The 16419-nt window shown below is 52.8% G+C and overlaps 1 protein-coding gene across 3 annotated transcripts in view; it reads right to left on the bottom strand.

The window, feature by feature from the left end:
- PKP1 (plakophilin 1) overlaps window positions 1-16419 on the bottom strand; it is a 53359-nt gene extending 36940 nt beyond the window's left edge. For 2 of the 3 annotated variants that reach the window (XR_014185682.1, XM_082068909.1), the window contains exons 1-6: window positions 16281-16419; window positions 15800-15908; window positions 14922-15282; window positions 11697-13940; window positions 8193-11534; window positions 832-932 (exon numbers count right to left, since the gene is read on the bottom strand). Coding sequence is in view for 2 of the 3 variants with exons in the window: in XM_082068909.1 (XP_081925035.1) it covers window positions 832-932; window positions 8193-8394 (303 nt within the window). In the remaining variant the exon portion in view is untranslated. Of the gene's footprint in view, window positions 1-831; window positions 7560-8192; window positions 11535-11696; window positions 13941-14921; window positions 15283-15799; window positions 15909-16280 lie in introns of those variants that run through there. The other variant, XM_082068910.1, reaches the window with a different exon arrangement.

Here is a 16419-nt window from a genome sequence, read left to right as displayed (position 1 = left end):
AGCCTTTGATGGTTGACTGGGAGACGCTTTACAGCTCCAGAGTTGTTGAAAGGAGCCCTTTCTTTTTCTCGTATTCAAATCCCAGATCGGTGAATTGCTCCTTTCTACTTCAGAGTTGACGAAAACCAAGGAAGAACAGAACACAGGTGGAAAGGCAACACAAGCAGCTGTCCCAGTAGACACTGGGGTGGTCAGGAGTGGTTCCCAGTGTACCAAGGGTCTGTCACCAAGGACAAGACCAGGACCTCTGTGGGATGTATGAACTCCAGCTGCACAAAGACAAGCACTATCTCACCCGTGATTTTTCTGGCATTCTGTAATATTTTCTCTGGAAACCAGTGTGGGAGAAACGGACCACCTCTTTTCCAAGCTCAGAGGATATCTGAAAAGGACCTGCACTAGCATTGAGACTGGGAACTGCAACACAGTGACGCAAATCCCCCAATCATCACCACTCAACCACATTAATGTTGTTCACAGAGAAGTTTTCGCGCAGGGTAACAAAAATGGCTCCAGGTGAGCAATGGATGTGCTCCAAACTTGAACTGAGACATAAGAGTCCGAACCCAAACCTCTAGTGCCGTGGGGATATTCATCCACAAACCCAGAGTAAATCTTGTCCACACTAAAATCCCCAGCCACATACACATATAGGCGCCTCAATCGACTGATCCTCTTCCACTACATTTAATTAGTTTCTAAGATACCCATGCATCATCTCTCAGATAATTTCTGAAGTGCCCTTGCTCCGTGACTGCTCCTGCTAAAGGTGCTTTCTGCACAGGTTACCTCGAGAACACGCCACAGTTCCCAGATAAAAGAATATCTTACCGGGTATCCCCAGCTGCTGTTCCCCGTTTGGGTTTTGGTGTAATAGCTGCCTCGGGATGTCCCGTAGCCATAACCGTCAGCTAAACCGTCATACATGGAACCTGGAAAGGGAAAAAGCATGGTCAGCAGGAGAAAGTGGCCCAGCAAGCACCCCTTTGGACACAGCTCTTTATCTCCCAGCAACCTGAGATCCTTTCTGCTTGTTACTGAAGAATAATAGAGTTAGAAACCCTAAGGAACACAAGCGGTAAGTCAAGCCCTTGCCATTGTAGCAAGTCATAGATGTTCATTTCATAAGAGCTCTCAAAAACTCCAGCCCCCAGAACACAAGCAACAGCACAAAATACCAAGCGCCATAAAATATGCGGTGGGAAAGAGCAGATGGGGTCAGAGAGGGGGGCGATACCTTAGGGCTTCGCTATGTGAGCGGAGCGGGGTGATGTTTTGTGTTACACATCCCAGAAGGTCTGAACCTGGAACATTCTGACTTGGAGGTAAGTAAAACTTGCCTCATCTCTGAAGGCAAAACCCATCCCCAACCCTTTTGCCAGGCTGGTTTTCCTGCTCTGAATACTATAATCACGTCAACACAAGCAGCCTGAGCGAGGCTTGCTAAATCCAATCAATAGTAAGTAACCAACAAGATGGGTGAATGATTCCAAGGTCTACTCAACACCTGGGGATCTGAAATAGTCAAACACTAAAAAACCTAATTGCACCACCTTAGATTTCACTTTCCAGTCTCTAAAAGATCACTCTGTGTATTTGTACTTTCTTTTCCTGAAAATGTATCAAGCTCCATCATTCTCTTTAGAGGCATTGGGGAGATATGTGAGACTACATCTCAGATATGTTCTGTAAAGATGCCAATATCTTGGATCGCAAGGAAACCCATCAGCTGTTTCTACTGTTTCTCAGTGCTTTATTCTGAGCGTTTGGATTTACCTGTCTCAGCCCCTCTAAAAGCTCTTTCAGGTGGTTTTCACCAGGAGCCCTTGGCAGCGCAATTTTTGGAACTCTCCTAAAAGTATTTTACTCAACGCAACATTCATCACTACAAGAACAAAATGAAGTGATTTGTTCTCTTTCCATGCCTGAATTCCCTGAACCTCCTTCAGATGATCCAAAGGAGTTTAAGGTTGTTTCATTCTCAAAAGTGCTCAATAATTGCTGCATCCCAAGTTCCGTTATGAGGAAGTGCAAACTCTACACTCCCATTAGCTTCCAGGGGAAGCTCTGAATGTCTAACGAAGCACAAAATCAGGACTTACCTGTCTTAAGTTATGCACCTAAACTGGTGGGTAATGTCAGAAATATCCTAATCTCTCTGTTTGATAAGACTCATCTCTTAGATAAACTGGATAAGCTCAACCACAAAGGCCCTGAAGCCACTCAGGTCTCCTACAGCCACCGATCCCTGGAATAAATCTGGTTTATTGCCTCGCCCCAGGCATCCAGAACCTGTTATGGTGATTCGGTGCGTGGCTGAAAATTCTTGCATTTTCTCAGGAAGATCATTCCCGTAGATGTGGTATTAATAATGCAATTTGCTTTCTGTTGTCAACAAGAGAGGAGCGAGACTGCATGGACGGCAGCGTCTGAAAAGCATCACTGAACGCGGAATAAGCAGCAGTGAAGTAGTTTCACAGGCTTGTGCAGAAAACCAGAGGATCTTGTTTTCCATGGTCTAGAGACTTGCTGGTCATTGTTTCCTCTAAACATCTCTCCAGCCTTGATTGCTTCATAAATATTAATTAGCACAGAACTTGCTGATAAGCCAAGGAAATGGCCGTTGACATGCAATGGGAGAAACACAGCTGTGTCCCTCCCCACCCTGAGACCGCGATGAAACTCCAGATCAGGATGCTAGTGCTGGGCTACAGAATCCTTCTGGTTGGAAGAGACCCTCAAGATCATCAAGTCCAACCAAGACCGTCAAGTCCAACCAAGACCGTCAAGTCCAACCAGAAGCGAGCAGAAGCAAGGTAAGGGTTTGGAGCGGTGAGTTTGGGACAGGTGATTCACCGGGGGACAGAGTTACCTGCTAACAAGAGTCCTGAGCACAAAGATAAAACAAGCCCGTGATAATAGTTTCCTGGGAATTACTTCTTGCAATCGGCCTTTTGTTCCATGCAAACATGATGCAACTACAGGCACCTGGGAGCATTTTCGTGACAGTGGGAGCAGTTGGAAGGGAAGGTTTCTGGGCATGACTCACAGGTTCATCTGACCAGTCCTCCCTGGGAATCATGTTTTGCCTCTCAGGGTCCATTCCTGCCATGCACAGCTCTAAAAGCTGTAGGGTTGAGCAGGGAGACACCAAAAATAAGCCACTTTAGGCACATCTCTAATTTTCTTGTGTAAATTTGCCATTACATGACCAAATTCAAGCGAGCAAGTTGTTCACGCAAGTTTACGTTCCTCAGTTGTTGAAAAAGCGCCCTTCACCTCCAAGAACTTGTATGTAAGAGTTTATAAAGATATAATTACATATAACCTCAAATGTTCAAGGCATTTGGAAGCTGCTTTGCTGGTTGGAGAAGGTGCTTCTCCTGCCACCGCACAACTGGGGTTGGTGGCTTGGAAAGCTCACTCTGAAGGCCAGGAAGAACCTGGGGACTTTGTGATGGAGGTGGCTAAAGAAAACATCCCCTTTGTTTAGTCCTGCAAGTTTAGACACTTGTGTTTCATCTGGAGAGCCAGCCTGGAGGTGCATCCCCACCCTCGGGGAGAGGAAGGATATTCCTCTTTTCAACCACCTCAAGGGTAAAGACCGTAAAACTGGTCAGAGATCCTGAGAATCTGGGATAAAAGCGGACTATTTCCTGGAAAAAAAGCAAAACAAAGCATTTTGGCACGGGGTGTAAATGCTCTTTGTGGGAGATGCCACCCCGGTGCTTTTTTCTGGTTATCTCCATATGTCTGTGTTCCATTTGTTGTCACCCAAGCAGCTCTTTAGGTCTCTGAAGTGCCCTCTTGCACTTGGACAAACACAGAGTCAATTAAATTAAACCCACAGTGTTAGTAGTAGATAATAGATGGGACAGAGGCAGAAAAACATGGATGAGGGTCTCTCAGATGAAGCACAGCCTGCAATGACCATGGCGTTGGGCAGAAGACACCCAGGGTCTGTCACCGCAGGGACCCCTCACGCCCATCCCCTAATGGTTGTTCCTCCAAGGCATTTCTTTCACATCTAAAGTCTCATTTCACTTCAGTGGGACAGTTCACAAGGGCAAAAACTCAACTACAAGAAGTACGAATTGCAAGTTCATGCACTTAACTGCTGTGAGCCCCACAACTTGCCCACCTCACCCTCATCCTCCTCTCTACAGCTGCTGACAATCGTTGCAGAGCAAACCCAGACTCCCATCAAACCCAATGTGCTTGATGAATTATTTACTCACTTCAAAGGCAACTTTGCACCCCTTGAAGCCGAGAGAGTGACAGCAAGGAGAAGAATTTCATTAAAAGTGCCATTTTTCAAGCACGACGGTGAAAGGCTTCAGCCGGACACATAAAGCTAACAGGGAGCATTGTGGAAATGGATGCACGTTAATAAATATTAATCTGTGGCAGGGAAAGGCAAGACAAGAACCAGTCACTGGTAGTGCAGGCTAGACGGGTTAAATAATCAACTATGCACGGCTTTAAAACAATAAGGATGATTAAACATAGGAAAAACGTAGTAAGAGAAGAGGGCCTGTGGGAGGCACAAAGCAAAGCCTGGATGCCTCCCAGGAGAGAAGTGTTGGTAGAATCCCAGAGATTGAGGTTCTTGAAGGAATGACCCAACTTCACTTCTGCGTTCTGGCCTAGGAGCTAAAGGGTTTGGGTGGTTTTTTCAATCCCAATAATCGAAGGTCTGTGGAAGAACAGACGGCTTTCACTGAACCGTCTCACACTGGGGGAAGGTTAAAGTCTTCAAAGGATTTACTAACTCTAGAATCTCTCCTTCACATCAGAGTAATGACCATTAGAGCTAGGTGGGATCTCATTAGAACTAGGTGGGATCTCATTAGAACTAGGTGGGATCCCATTAGAACTAGGTGGGATCTCATTAGAACTAGGTGGGATCTCATTAGAGCTAGGTGGGATCCCATTAGAGCTAGGTGGGATCTCATTAGAGCTAGGTGGGATCCTGTTAGAGCTAGGTGGGATCCTGTTAGAGCTAGGTGGGATCCCGTTAGAACTAGGTGGGATCTCGTTAGAGGCAGGTGGGATCCCATTAGAACTAGGTGGGATCTCACTAGAGCCAGGTGGGATTTCTCCCCTCTCAGCCACAGCCTGAATAGCAAATCTCTAAATCACAGCTCAGCCACAGGACAGCTGGACATGAAGCTCCTCGGGCGGGTTTCCTCAGATCTTTGCTCCCTGCTCTGTCCCACCAACCAGCGACGAGTCACTGACCAAACCTTTCTTTGCCGACAGGAGCTGTTGGCTACGAGGAGCTGGTTCAGCTCGGCCTGGCCTTTTCTCCTGCCATGCCATGGAAATGCATTGTCCCTGGAAATGTGCATTACTTGCAGATTCAGAAGGAGCCATCCAGTTATCTGTTACCATGGAGAGAAGGGCAGATATGCCCTAGGGAAGACTCCAAAGACCCAAAACCCAAAGAGAGAAGATTCCACAGACCCAAAACCCAAATGATGGAGCCACCCTTGGAAACGCCTGCAGCTGGTGTGCTGAGAAAAGGCCCCGCTGTGGGTGCAGGATTGTACAGCTTGCAACTGGTTTCTGCTCACTGCCCTACCCAGTGCACACCAGTTGGAGCCCAGATGGATGACCTTGCCCTGCGGTGGCTTGTGCAAGTGCTGGGTGACACCAGATCTTCAGAGAGTGGCCACAACACCTCGATCTGCTGGGCTCCAAGTAACCAACTAATTCTATGTATCCATCAGCTAGCAGGACATTGAGGAAACATCTGTTGACCCTCTAAAGAAACTCCAGTTGTGGGATACAACAATACGCATCCCTGCTAAGTGCCAGAGGGGTCCGTGTCCATGCTCCCCATCCTATGCAGACAGGGACACGCGTTTCTGAAGCTGGAGGAAGCTCTGAGCCGCGCTTCGGCTCCTGCCCAAACCACAGATCAAAATGAGCAACAAGAGCTGGACCTGGACCAACAGACACATGAAGAAAAGTGTCCAGGTGCAAAGAAACAAAGCACTCAAACAATTATCAGGGAGTTTTGTGGATTATCCAGCTTGTGCTGCCTTTGAGAAGCATCTCTGAGAAATCACGGGGGGGATTCAGAAGCATTCAAACAGGTGGATGTCTACGCCTGACAGCCTGTTTGTAGGAAACATTAATGCTTCTCATCAGGTCTGCTCAGCAAACCTTTGGACTACTAGGAGTAAAAATCAATGCAACATTCCACCTTGAAAGCTTAACCTGACACTCTCAGGCTCCAGCCCAGGGGAAAAGCCCAAGAATAAGCTGCAATTTCTTGCCCATCTGGGATTCCCTCCAGAAGCGCACGGGGGTGAACCCGCCAGCTGGAGCTCCGTGCCGGCCAAGCTCCCCGTGGTGGGAACGGGGCGGCCCCAGCCCCGCGTTTGGAGGCAGCTCCTGGGAGCTGGATGTGACTCAGCTTCCCTGGGACACAGAAACCAGAGCTGCCCATTTCCCCGCAGTTCCCATCCCAGAGCGGCTGGGGAGGGGTTGAGCTGCCGCTTGTCGAGCCCAGACGGGCAGCTCGGGAATTCGCTTTGCCCAGAGGTTTCACCTGGGATCCTCTCCAAGCAGAAAACCCCCTCTGCCTCCCGGCCGTCCTGCCCGTGGGCAGCACTGAGGGACATCTCTCTGCCTCTTGTCCTGCTTCGTATTTTATTTTGTCCAGTCTTGCACTGTGACACCTTAAGCAATAAACCCTCCTGAAATACAAGATTTGCATCTCCCATTGCCTTCCATTGTGGCAGCAGAAGAAAGCTCTCCTCGCTCCATCCCCAACCCGTCCCTTAGAGTCTGTGTCCACAAACACGCAAAAAAAAACAGAGAAAGCAGAGATTTGTTCCTGGCCGTGCCCATCACAGGTCACTGCACACACAACAGCCACCATGAAGCTCCTCTGCTCCTTCCATCGCAGCAATTGCAATGTCAACGGCCAGGATGGCTCCTATGGGAGTTCCACCTCCAATCTTCACCCTGCAGCCAAGTGCCACCCGGCTTCTCTTGGTCAATGAGCCCAAACCGTGTGTCTGGACCCTGACACTGCAGTGCTGGATTGAGCCTCATGATCCAGCGTGGAAAAGCTGCTGGGTGAAACGTAATCCCCAAAAGAGGCAGCAGAGACTGTCCCAGCTTGCCAGCAAACACCTCCCTACATGTTGCTTGCTCCAGACGTGACCGAACGGTTCAGTCCCAGCCCCAGCACCCCCTCTCCCCAAAACCTCGGGCTTTCCGCTTCCCGGTGAGCTCAGCCAGGCCGCTGAGCTCGCTGCAGCTGCTCGCAAAGCACATCCAAGAGCCGGGAGGTTTTGCACTGTGGCTGTCACAGCCCTCTGGGTTTGCAGCTCCCGGCTGGGGAAAGCTGGGCTTTACCTCCAAATCAGCTTTCTCCAGACACCGGACAGCAAAGAATAACATTTGCCAAGCCTTGATCTCACTCCGGGACTCGGCTGATTTCTTGTTTTCTCAGACTCAATGCATGGGTTGGACCAGCTGCACAGATCCCTACACCGCTTTGTACCCATCTGCAAAATGGAAGGGGCTGCGAAGCATCCCCGCTGAAGCAAGGCAAGTAAGAAAAGGGCATCTCCCCTCCTAACTCATCTCCTTCCTAACACACTGGGGTGACTCAGAGGCTCCCACAGCTCTCAACCTGCAAATGGAGGGCACACTGGGAGCTTCAGAGGCAAATCCTGAGCTCAGGTGTGTGTTCTATGTGCAGGCAGAGCTGCCCGCTCGCCACCTGCGCAGCGCTTGTAGGCAGCCGAGCCCTGGCTTGGAGCGGCAACGCCGTGAGCTTGGGCCACCCCAGGAGGGGACGGGGCTGCTGGAGGATTCCAGCCACGGGGGCACTTGCAGAGGAAGGATTTGCAAAGGTTAGGCAGCTACTCCAGCTTTAGAGCCACGGATCAAATGGCTAACAGTGCCACACTGAAATGTTCGAGAGCCTCAGGGATGTGGAGCAGTGTGGGGAGATCAGCTCCACCGGGGGGTCGATGCATCCAGCTCCACGTCTTGTCCTAACTCTTCCATCCAGTGCAAGAAAACTCAGCATCCCCTGCCCGGGGTAACCCAGGAGATACACAAACCAATCTGTCCCCCACAACCAAAACCCCACAAAATGACCCCACAGCATCTGCTCAGTCCCCAGAGGGGACCCCTTTGCTGTCCAGAGCGCGGTGGGATTTTACCTCGGTTGGAGTGGCCCACGCTGGACGACACGGACGACTTTTGCTTCTGCCGCTTCACCGTCATCATCACTTGCTCCTGGACGCGCTGTTTGCCCGTGCCCTTAGTTTTCAGCTTGTGGTCCGAGGGCAGAGCCAGCGTGGAGCTGGCCTGATCTTGGAAGCACTCATAGGCCAAGGCCGTTTTCAGCGGAGAGTGAAGCATGGCTGCGAGCAGAGCGGGGGGCGAGGGGGCTGCGCTTCACCTGACCACGCGCAACACGGGGCGACAGCAAAGGCGTCTGGTGCTGGGGTTAATCTCCCGAATCCCTCCTTGCCATACGTCCCCCGGCCGAGGGTGTCTCAGGGCTCCTGCTCCCGGCTCGGCTCCCCGGCGTGTGAGCAGGCACACCCTCTGCCAGACTGGATATACAGCCCTGCCTGCACACACCCACGCGCTGCCGCCGCGGCTCCGCAGCCCCCGCGCCGGCGCTGCGGGGCACAGGGCTCCCCGCGGCCCTCGCCCCAAATCTGCCGCCCCCAGCCCGCGCCCCAACGGATGGGTCGAGGGGAGCACGCGGGTCCCGGTGGGAAGTGGGAGGAACGAGGGGCTGGGGATGGACATCACCATTTCCTTCGCCATGGAGGGCTCATGGGTGGGGCTTGGTGGATCTGGGTAGGAAACGGTGCTCTTCGGCAGCTGGAGGATCTTCCACGCAACCTGCTCGTCTTGTATTTTATTATTTCCCTTAATCTAAACCAGATCAAAATGGTGTCTCAGCGCCAAGAGCCTGAGGACGGCCCTGTTAGCAGGAGGCAGCATCGCACACGCGTGGGTCAGAGCAGCAACACTGCCCATGGTGCGGGTCCTGCCGAGATGCTCCCAGGTCAATGTGTCCCCCTCCCCATTTGCAAAACCTTGCTCTGGCTGCACAGGCTGCAAACCCACCTGCTGAGCCCAGGACTGCAGGAGTGGGGGCCAAGGAGGGTCCTGTTGGGCTCCTGGGGGTGACACCCCTTCCCAAAGGGGGTGACACTATTTGCAGGGACAGCCCTACACCCTGGCTCTCCTCCACTAAGAAACAGGGGCAGTCACCAGGCAAAGAACTGGGGCAATCATTGCAAGTAACTTGGGGTAGCACGGATTAAAATAGGCCTTTTAGCAAGAGGAATGGAAGATAAAATGGCTGTACAAGAAATGACATGTCAGTTTATGACTTTGAGCAGAGAACTTTCTCTCTGCCAAGCCACACTGCAGGGACTCGTTTGCAGAGAACCGAACAGCTCAGTGCTGGTGTGACCAGTTTCAGGTCACAGCAAGCGCTGGCAAAGCTCCTGCCAAGCAACGGGAGGCTGATACAGGAGAAGAGGCACAAAACCCATCAGGGGGATAACTAAGGGGGGGGTGTCCAGGGCAGCAGCTCCCTGGGACCAGGTCCTGGGTGCCAACATCAGCACAGAGCCAGGAGGAGGGTGCTGTAGTGGAGAGGACTTGTGGGGTTTCTCTCTGGTAGGAATAGTCAGTTCCAAGGGTGCTTTCAGCTGGGTCCCTCCTTGGAAGCAGCTTTATTTGATTTCATAAGAGCAAGAGTGGTATCAGAAAACACAGGGCGCGCTCCTGGGATGATGAACATTGTGCACCTTCCTCTTCTGATGCTCCAGGAGGCTCCTCCAGTGAACTCCAACAGCAGAAACCCAAACTTTGGCAATGAGACAGAGGCCTAGAGCAAACAGAGGGTAATTAATTACCTATGGTCCCCTTTTGCCAGGTTTCCCGACACCTCTGCTCAATCAGCCTGGACATTCAGACCATGGCCCTGCAAGGCCAGAGGAGTCAGTGCTGCCCAAGCCTGGGTGGCCCAGTGAGACGGAGGAGGATTTTCTGCTGCTCCTCTGCATTTCGCAGAGTGGGGATAAGTCTTCCAGTCCAGGTAGGGAACAGCGAAGCAATACCTGGGTGTTGTTTTCTTCTGTCCTACTTGTTTCTCCTGAAAGCTTGTTATCGATGCCAAGCGATGTTTTCGCAAATCAATGACAGGCTGTCAGCGTCGGAAGGCTTCTGCACAACAAAGTGCCCAGCTCTTGCAAACCTGTAATGTCATTTCCCCCCCCGGCGAGGAACAGCCCTCACCCTGTCCCGCACGGGAGAGCCAAGTGTTTATCACATCCCGTCATTTGCTGGCGGATAATACAAATGCTGCGCTCTGGCATCTGCCCTGTTTCATAACTCACCCAAAATGCTGAGCTGGGCTGCGGCGCTGGGGACATGGAGCTTACAGAAGCTTTCAAGAAACAATAGTTTCTTCAGGCGGGTTTGCACGGTCTAGCCCAAGGGAGGGAATCTCCCAGGTTTCTGCAACAGACTCCAAACCCACCTCTAAAAGAGCTAAAGGTACTTAAAGAAAGGAGTTTATTGCACCCCTATGCAAACTGCTGTTCCTGCTCTGAATCACGGGTGCTTACTTAGCAGAGCGCGGCGAGTGTCATCCCCGCCAGCCCAGCGCGGCACCGGCGCAGCGGCAGAGCTTGCACCTACCAGCGCCTGGAGCAAATTCCCTGTCTGCCTCTCTGTCTGGAGCGGGCGGGCGGCAGCGGGAACGGCTGGAAGGGAAACAAACCCCGCGCCGAGCGAGGGGGCGACCGGCGAAAGGCGGGAGGTTAGAAAGCAAAACCAAGTCAACACGCAACGGGTGATTTGAGGGAGAGCGGGGCCCTTGCCGCGGCGCGGCGGCTGCGTGAGCGCGGCGAGCACCGCATGGCGATGCCGTGAATCACCGCTCCGCGCCCCACCGCGGGACACGCCTTGTGCATCTGGCCTCTTCAAAGCATTTTTGTACGAGTTCCTGGGATTCCTGCCAACGGGCTGATCGCAATCAAAGGGCTCGCTGGCCCAACGCGGCTCCCAGCGCAGGGTTCGCTGTTCAAACTTGTCGGGCGCTCCTGAGCTGGAAGTGTCTAGAGATCACTGCAAAATCTGCTGGGGGAAAACAGCTGGCCCCCAAAATTAGCGACAGAGTCCTGCTGTGGATTTTTTTAAGCAGCTCGAGTTGTTTCTTCCTGAGGGCGGGTGGCCGCTGGGAGGGACAGAGGTGAGGGTGCTGGATAATGCCATTTTCTGAGCGGTGACTCAGCCTCACCCCAGCACAACTGAGGCTTCCCAGAGCCTGGCAAGGCTTGTCCAGGAGGACAACGGGATTAGCAAAGCCGTAGCTTCACTCTCCCTCTCATGAAAGCCTTTCCTTCTTCTGTAGGACCAGAAAGCACCAGAGAAACGGGGCAGATGGAGAGCTCGGATCTAACAGGGTGACCAGGGCTCAGTTGGAAGTCAGCACGGAGCTGTCAAGGTGAGGAAAGCCAGGCAGAAACCTGCTGAGACACAAGGACAGGATGTTCCTGAGTAAAGCCTTCCCTCTGTTTGTTGCACACGTGTGGCACTGGGATGGTTTTGGGGTGGTGCTGTGGGAGGATGAGATGGTGACAGTGCCGGGCAGATCATGGGCTGGCCCTTGGCAAAGCGGGTAGACTTACCCAAGCCCTGGAGACGTCCCGTTGTGGGTGGGAGTTTATGTGACAAAAAGAAGGAAACCCCTGATCTCTTCCATGGAAAGGAAGGACAGTTCACGTAGAGCAGCTGCAAGGCTACGTGCAGCAAGACGGAAGCCTTGTGTGATGGAGATAGAGTACCTGGGAACAAAGTTAATGCATTGTTAAAGCATGTCCTAAGAGAAATATAGAATAATTTAAATAGGAAGGGACTGACCCTCTGCCCAAGGCAGGGCCAGCTTTGCTGAACCAGATCAGAACCCAGTTGCTCCAGACCTTGTCCCGTTGGGGTCTGATGGAGATCCCACAGCCTCTCTGGACTCTCTCGCAGTATTTGCCTACCCTTGTGGTGATCTTGTTTCCAGGTATCTAAGAGGAATTTGCCACGACCCAGCTTGTTCCCGTTGTCTCTCTTCCTTTCCCCGTGCACCTCAGGAGATCCGGCTCCATCTTCTCTGCATCCTCCAGTAAATGAGCAGCAGAGAGCCATGAGACCCCTCCAAACCTTCCCTTCTCCAGTCTGAACTAACCCAGCTCTCCCAGCCTTTCCTTGTGTGTCCCGTGCTCCATTCCTGGCCATCATGGGCCTGGAGAACAGGCCAAGCCCTTGCCCTTGCCAGCTGGACCTCCATGGATTCAGGTTCCTACTTTTCTGTTTTGCTGCCCCATTTGTGGCAGACGGAACACGTAACACACACAGTGGGACCCAGAGTTGGGCAGGACACCTGTGGGCTGGAGACCACCCTGTGGAGGAACCTGCAGGTGCCTGGCAGAAGGTCCAGGCTCAGCGTTATCAAGGCTGAAGATACCGGTTGTTCCTTCCCTACACTTGGACATTCCCGGTCAAACAGTCACATCGCAGGTCCCACCTTTGATGAGCAACATCACAACCCTGAACTGCTTACAGGTCAGGCTTGTCAGCAGCTAGAGGGACATGCCTTGGTCAGCAGGTCACTCTGGAATGAGGCACCAGGAGTGGCCACGCAGCTGCCAGGGAAGGGCAGGAATCAGGGAGGTGCCCTGCGAGGGGAGGATGGTGATGGAGGAGGAAGGAGCAGAGTTCCTCTCCAGGGGAAGGCCATCAGGTTGGCCAGTCCACCCAGTTTTCATCTCCTTGTGTCCCTATCTCACTTAAGGAGCGTCTGCAAAGCAGGTCAAAGGGCTGCTGATGTCCTGCCATCTCTACCCGGTCCTGTCTGCCAGGGCAATGTCCCACTCAGGGTCAGCTCGGCCCACGGTTGTCTCCTCACTCATGCTTGTGAAGATGCTCTGCAGGGGAGATGCTTCCCACCATGACTCATCACGCAGGGTCCTGCTGGCAAAGCCCCTCCTTGCAGGACAAGGGCAAATCTTGAGTCTGGGGTAACCAGCTCCTGCAGAGCGAGTCCCAGGAGGCTGTGTGGAGATCCCAGCTCAGGATCTCCAGGACAGCCCCTCTCCCAAGGACTGGCCTGGTGCACCTCAGTGGCAGGACAGGACACATGCGAGGGGACGGGTGCGATGAGGGACTCCCTGTGCTCATGGCACCTTTGGTGATGTTGCAGCCTGTTCTTGGGGACAAATTACCTGGGCTGCTGGAAAAGGCTTCCATTGAAAGTGGGCAATGCTGTTGAGATAAGCACAGGAGGCTGGTCTATGTGTCTGTGTCGTGTTACTGCTCACCACATCAGCACTCAGGGCTGGGGTCTCGTGGCTGCCTGTGGGGACACGTCAGCCCCCCAGCAAGGTTGTGTTCCCACTCCAGGCTGCCAAGTGACAGTGGATCCTGCTTGACCGTGCCCTGACAGCCCTCTGTGGCCGACACCTTCTCCCCAGCTTCATCTACCTGCTCCATTTCTCTAGGTCTTGAGGAGCACCTGAGGACCTGACCAGTGCCACTCCTACCTCTAGATGTTTAATGGGTTGAAAGCCCCCCTCTCCACACCACCCCTTGTCTGGGAAGTCCAGAGGGAGGAGGCAGTGCTTGAGGATGGCTGGGGTTGGATTAGCCACACTCAGACGGGCGAGAAGAGCCCACACTGCCATGAAAAAAACCCCAGAGATAACTTAAGCGTGTTTCGGAGGCCCCGTGGGGTGCATGAGTGTTACCTGGGTGGTGCCCTGTAACTGCAGTCAAGTCAGGTCCTGCCAGGTGCATCTGCTGCTTCCAGGAGCGGTTGGAGGGAGGGCAGGGCTGTGGGGCTCCATCTCCAGAGCTCTTGCTGCCAGGCCCAGGAGAACATGATTGCACTGTGCAAAAAGCCAAGGAGAGGACTTGAGCCCATGCCCACCATAAGACACAGCCCAGGGACGTGACTACAACCAGAGAGATGTGACTGGTCTCCCGCAGCTGGGGACCCAGGTGGAGAAGAGGAGGTGGACACACACCGCAACCAGGTGGACTCCTCACCTCCCTGTGCCCATTGCAACCTGGGCCAGCTCAGAAACGCTGCAGGGAAGGGGGAGCTTGTTCCCACTGTGAAAGGCACAGAGGTGACAGGACAAAATTGGGAGTGAGAGTCTAAATGGTGCGAGGATGCCCTTGATTCCACGGCGTTGTGAAATCCCCTGCGCGGCTGGTGGGGGAGGAAACCTCACGGACCAGCTTATGTAAAGATTTAGCAACATATCCCAGTGTGACCCGACTCGTTGCAGCAGCTGCTGGCGAGGGGAGGGGGAGAGGGAGGGAGGTGATCACGCCACAGTCCCCTGGGACAGACGGGGAACACGGTGTGCGACCGGGAGCGGAGGAGGCCGCGGGCACCGCGTGGGCCGTCAGCCACGTCATGGCAAACGCTGGCTGCTCCGCCGGCTTACGTGTGGCCATGTGCCCACAGCACGGCTGGCACGGCCATCGCCCCATCACCGTGTGCTCTGCGGGGAGGAGCAGATGCTCCCGGCATCATAGAATCACAGAATCATAGAAACGTTTTGGTTGGAAAAGAGCCTCAAGACCATCGAGTCCAACCATTAACGCAACACTGTCACTAAACCATGTCAATGGAGCCTTTTCGCTTCCCACCTGAGGACCGTTTCAGACAGGGTTTTATTTCTCCCAGCACCCAGCAACAGGGAGTCCCATTTGAGTTTCAACCCAGCTTAAGCACCAAGATTTGACATTGGCATGATTGTCCTCTCACAGGGAGGACCAGAGCTGCCCAAGCATTGAGATCACCAGTCTGTGGTGATGCCATCTCACTACCTGTCCTCCAGGCCTGGCCTCTTACCTACCTGAACTGCAGGAGGGTTCCTCTGCAACTGCCAATATAGGTGGGTCCTCTCCAGGTTAAAATGTTGGGCTGACCCTGTGCATGCAGTATCCCGCAGCGTTAATGCCATCGGTGTCTGACACCAGCAGCACTCGGCACTGCTGCCCGCCAGGATCCATGGTGGGTGACGACGTCCTTCATCACGTTGAAGCCATGTTCAGCCCCTCCTTTGGAAAAGCATCTTCTGGAGGGCTTTGCCCCCTCATCCTCCTTGAAGTTCTGTACTTGGGAAGACTCAATGTCTGCACAGCACCCAGATTCCTCCCTGGTGTGAGATGCACCAGGCCATGCTGATGGAGACCTTCCTCCACCTACATGTAGGGCTGGGGAGGAGAAGATGATCGAGAAGAGAATCATAGAATCATAGAATCATTTTGGTTGGAAGAGACCATCAAAGATCATGGAGTCCAACTGTTCCCCCACCCCTGGCACTGTCCCTGAGAACCTCATCTCCGTGTCTGTTCAACTCCACCACTGCCCTGGGCAGCCTGTTCCAGTGCTTCACAACCCTCTCTGAGAAGAAGTTTTTCCTAATATCCAATCTGAACCTTAACACAGACTCCCAAGTTACTCCCAAGACCAAGTGAGTGGCACCAGGCTCCCACCAGGGAGCCATGGACTGTGGTAGAACATCTCTGCTCCACACTGGGGATAATCACCGGGTGGGAGACACGTGGAGCAGTGCTGACCCATGGGGACCCATCCTTCCTCCCACCCATCCCAAGGTCCTGTGGTGTCAGGGTGAAGCGCAGGGAGACAGAATGGGGTGGGAGGATGAAAAAGGCACATGAACATCAAGCATGGGGCAGAAGGAGCCTTCAGAGGATGTTATTTACTCACCCGGTATCCACTGCGGGGTGGGACGTGAATGATGATAATGATCCCAATCATAAAGGGTGAACCAGATAACCTGGAAGCTCATTCTCTTATTCAAATAAGTTATGAAACCCTGTTAAATAAAAATTACTATGAACCAATCAATAGATTTATATGAGTCACACTACTAACATTTTTAAGGATATTGTTTGTTTTAATAGTGAAATCTAACACAAGTGATTAGAGATAATATTTGAGGCTGATCTGCACGTCATGCAGGTGTTATCTGTTTCACTCGTGTCTGCTTTTCAGGAAGAGCCCATCCTGAGTTGGGTTTTCAAGATGGACAAGTATTCACACGTTCACCTTCAGACTGAACAGGGCAAACAGATTTTCCAAGCTAATTTATGGCCGGGCATGGGAACGACCTTCAGGTAACAGTGCTCACGATGAGGCAAGGAGCTTCCCCAACATCCAAGAGGATGCTCAACCACCCAAGTCGTACCTGTGCACTCGGTGCTGACCCTTGCACGGCTTCCAAGTGCCTTTCGCCAGGCTTCTTCTTGCAACATCTCCTCTCTATTGGAAATACGCTCAACGCCGGGCTGAATTTTCGCAGTTGTATCTATACGTGCAGGGGGAAT

Source organism: Streptopelia decaocto (assembly GCF_964273445.1).
Source record: "Streptopelia decaocto genome assembly, chromosome: 19".
Lineage (NCBI taxonomy): Eukaryota > Metazoa > Chordata > Aves > Columbiformes > Columbidae > Streptopelia > Streptopelia decaocto.
This window is presented reverse-complemented; position numbering and strand designations above follow the sequence as displayed.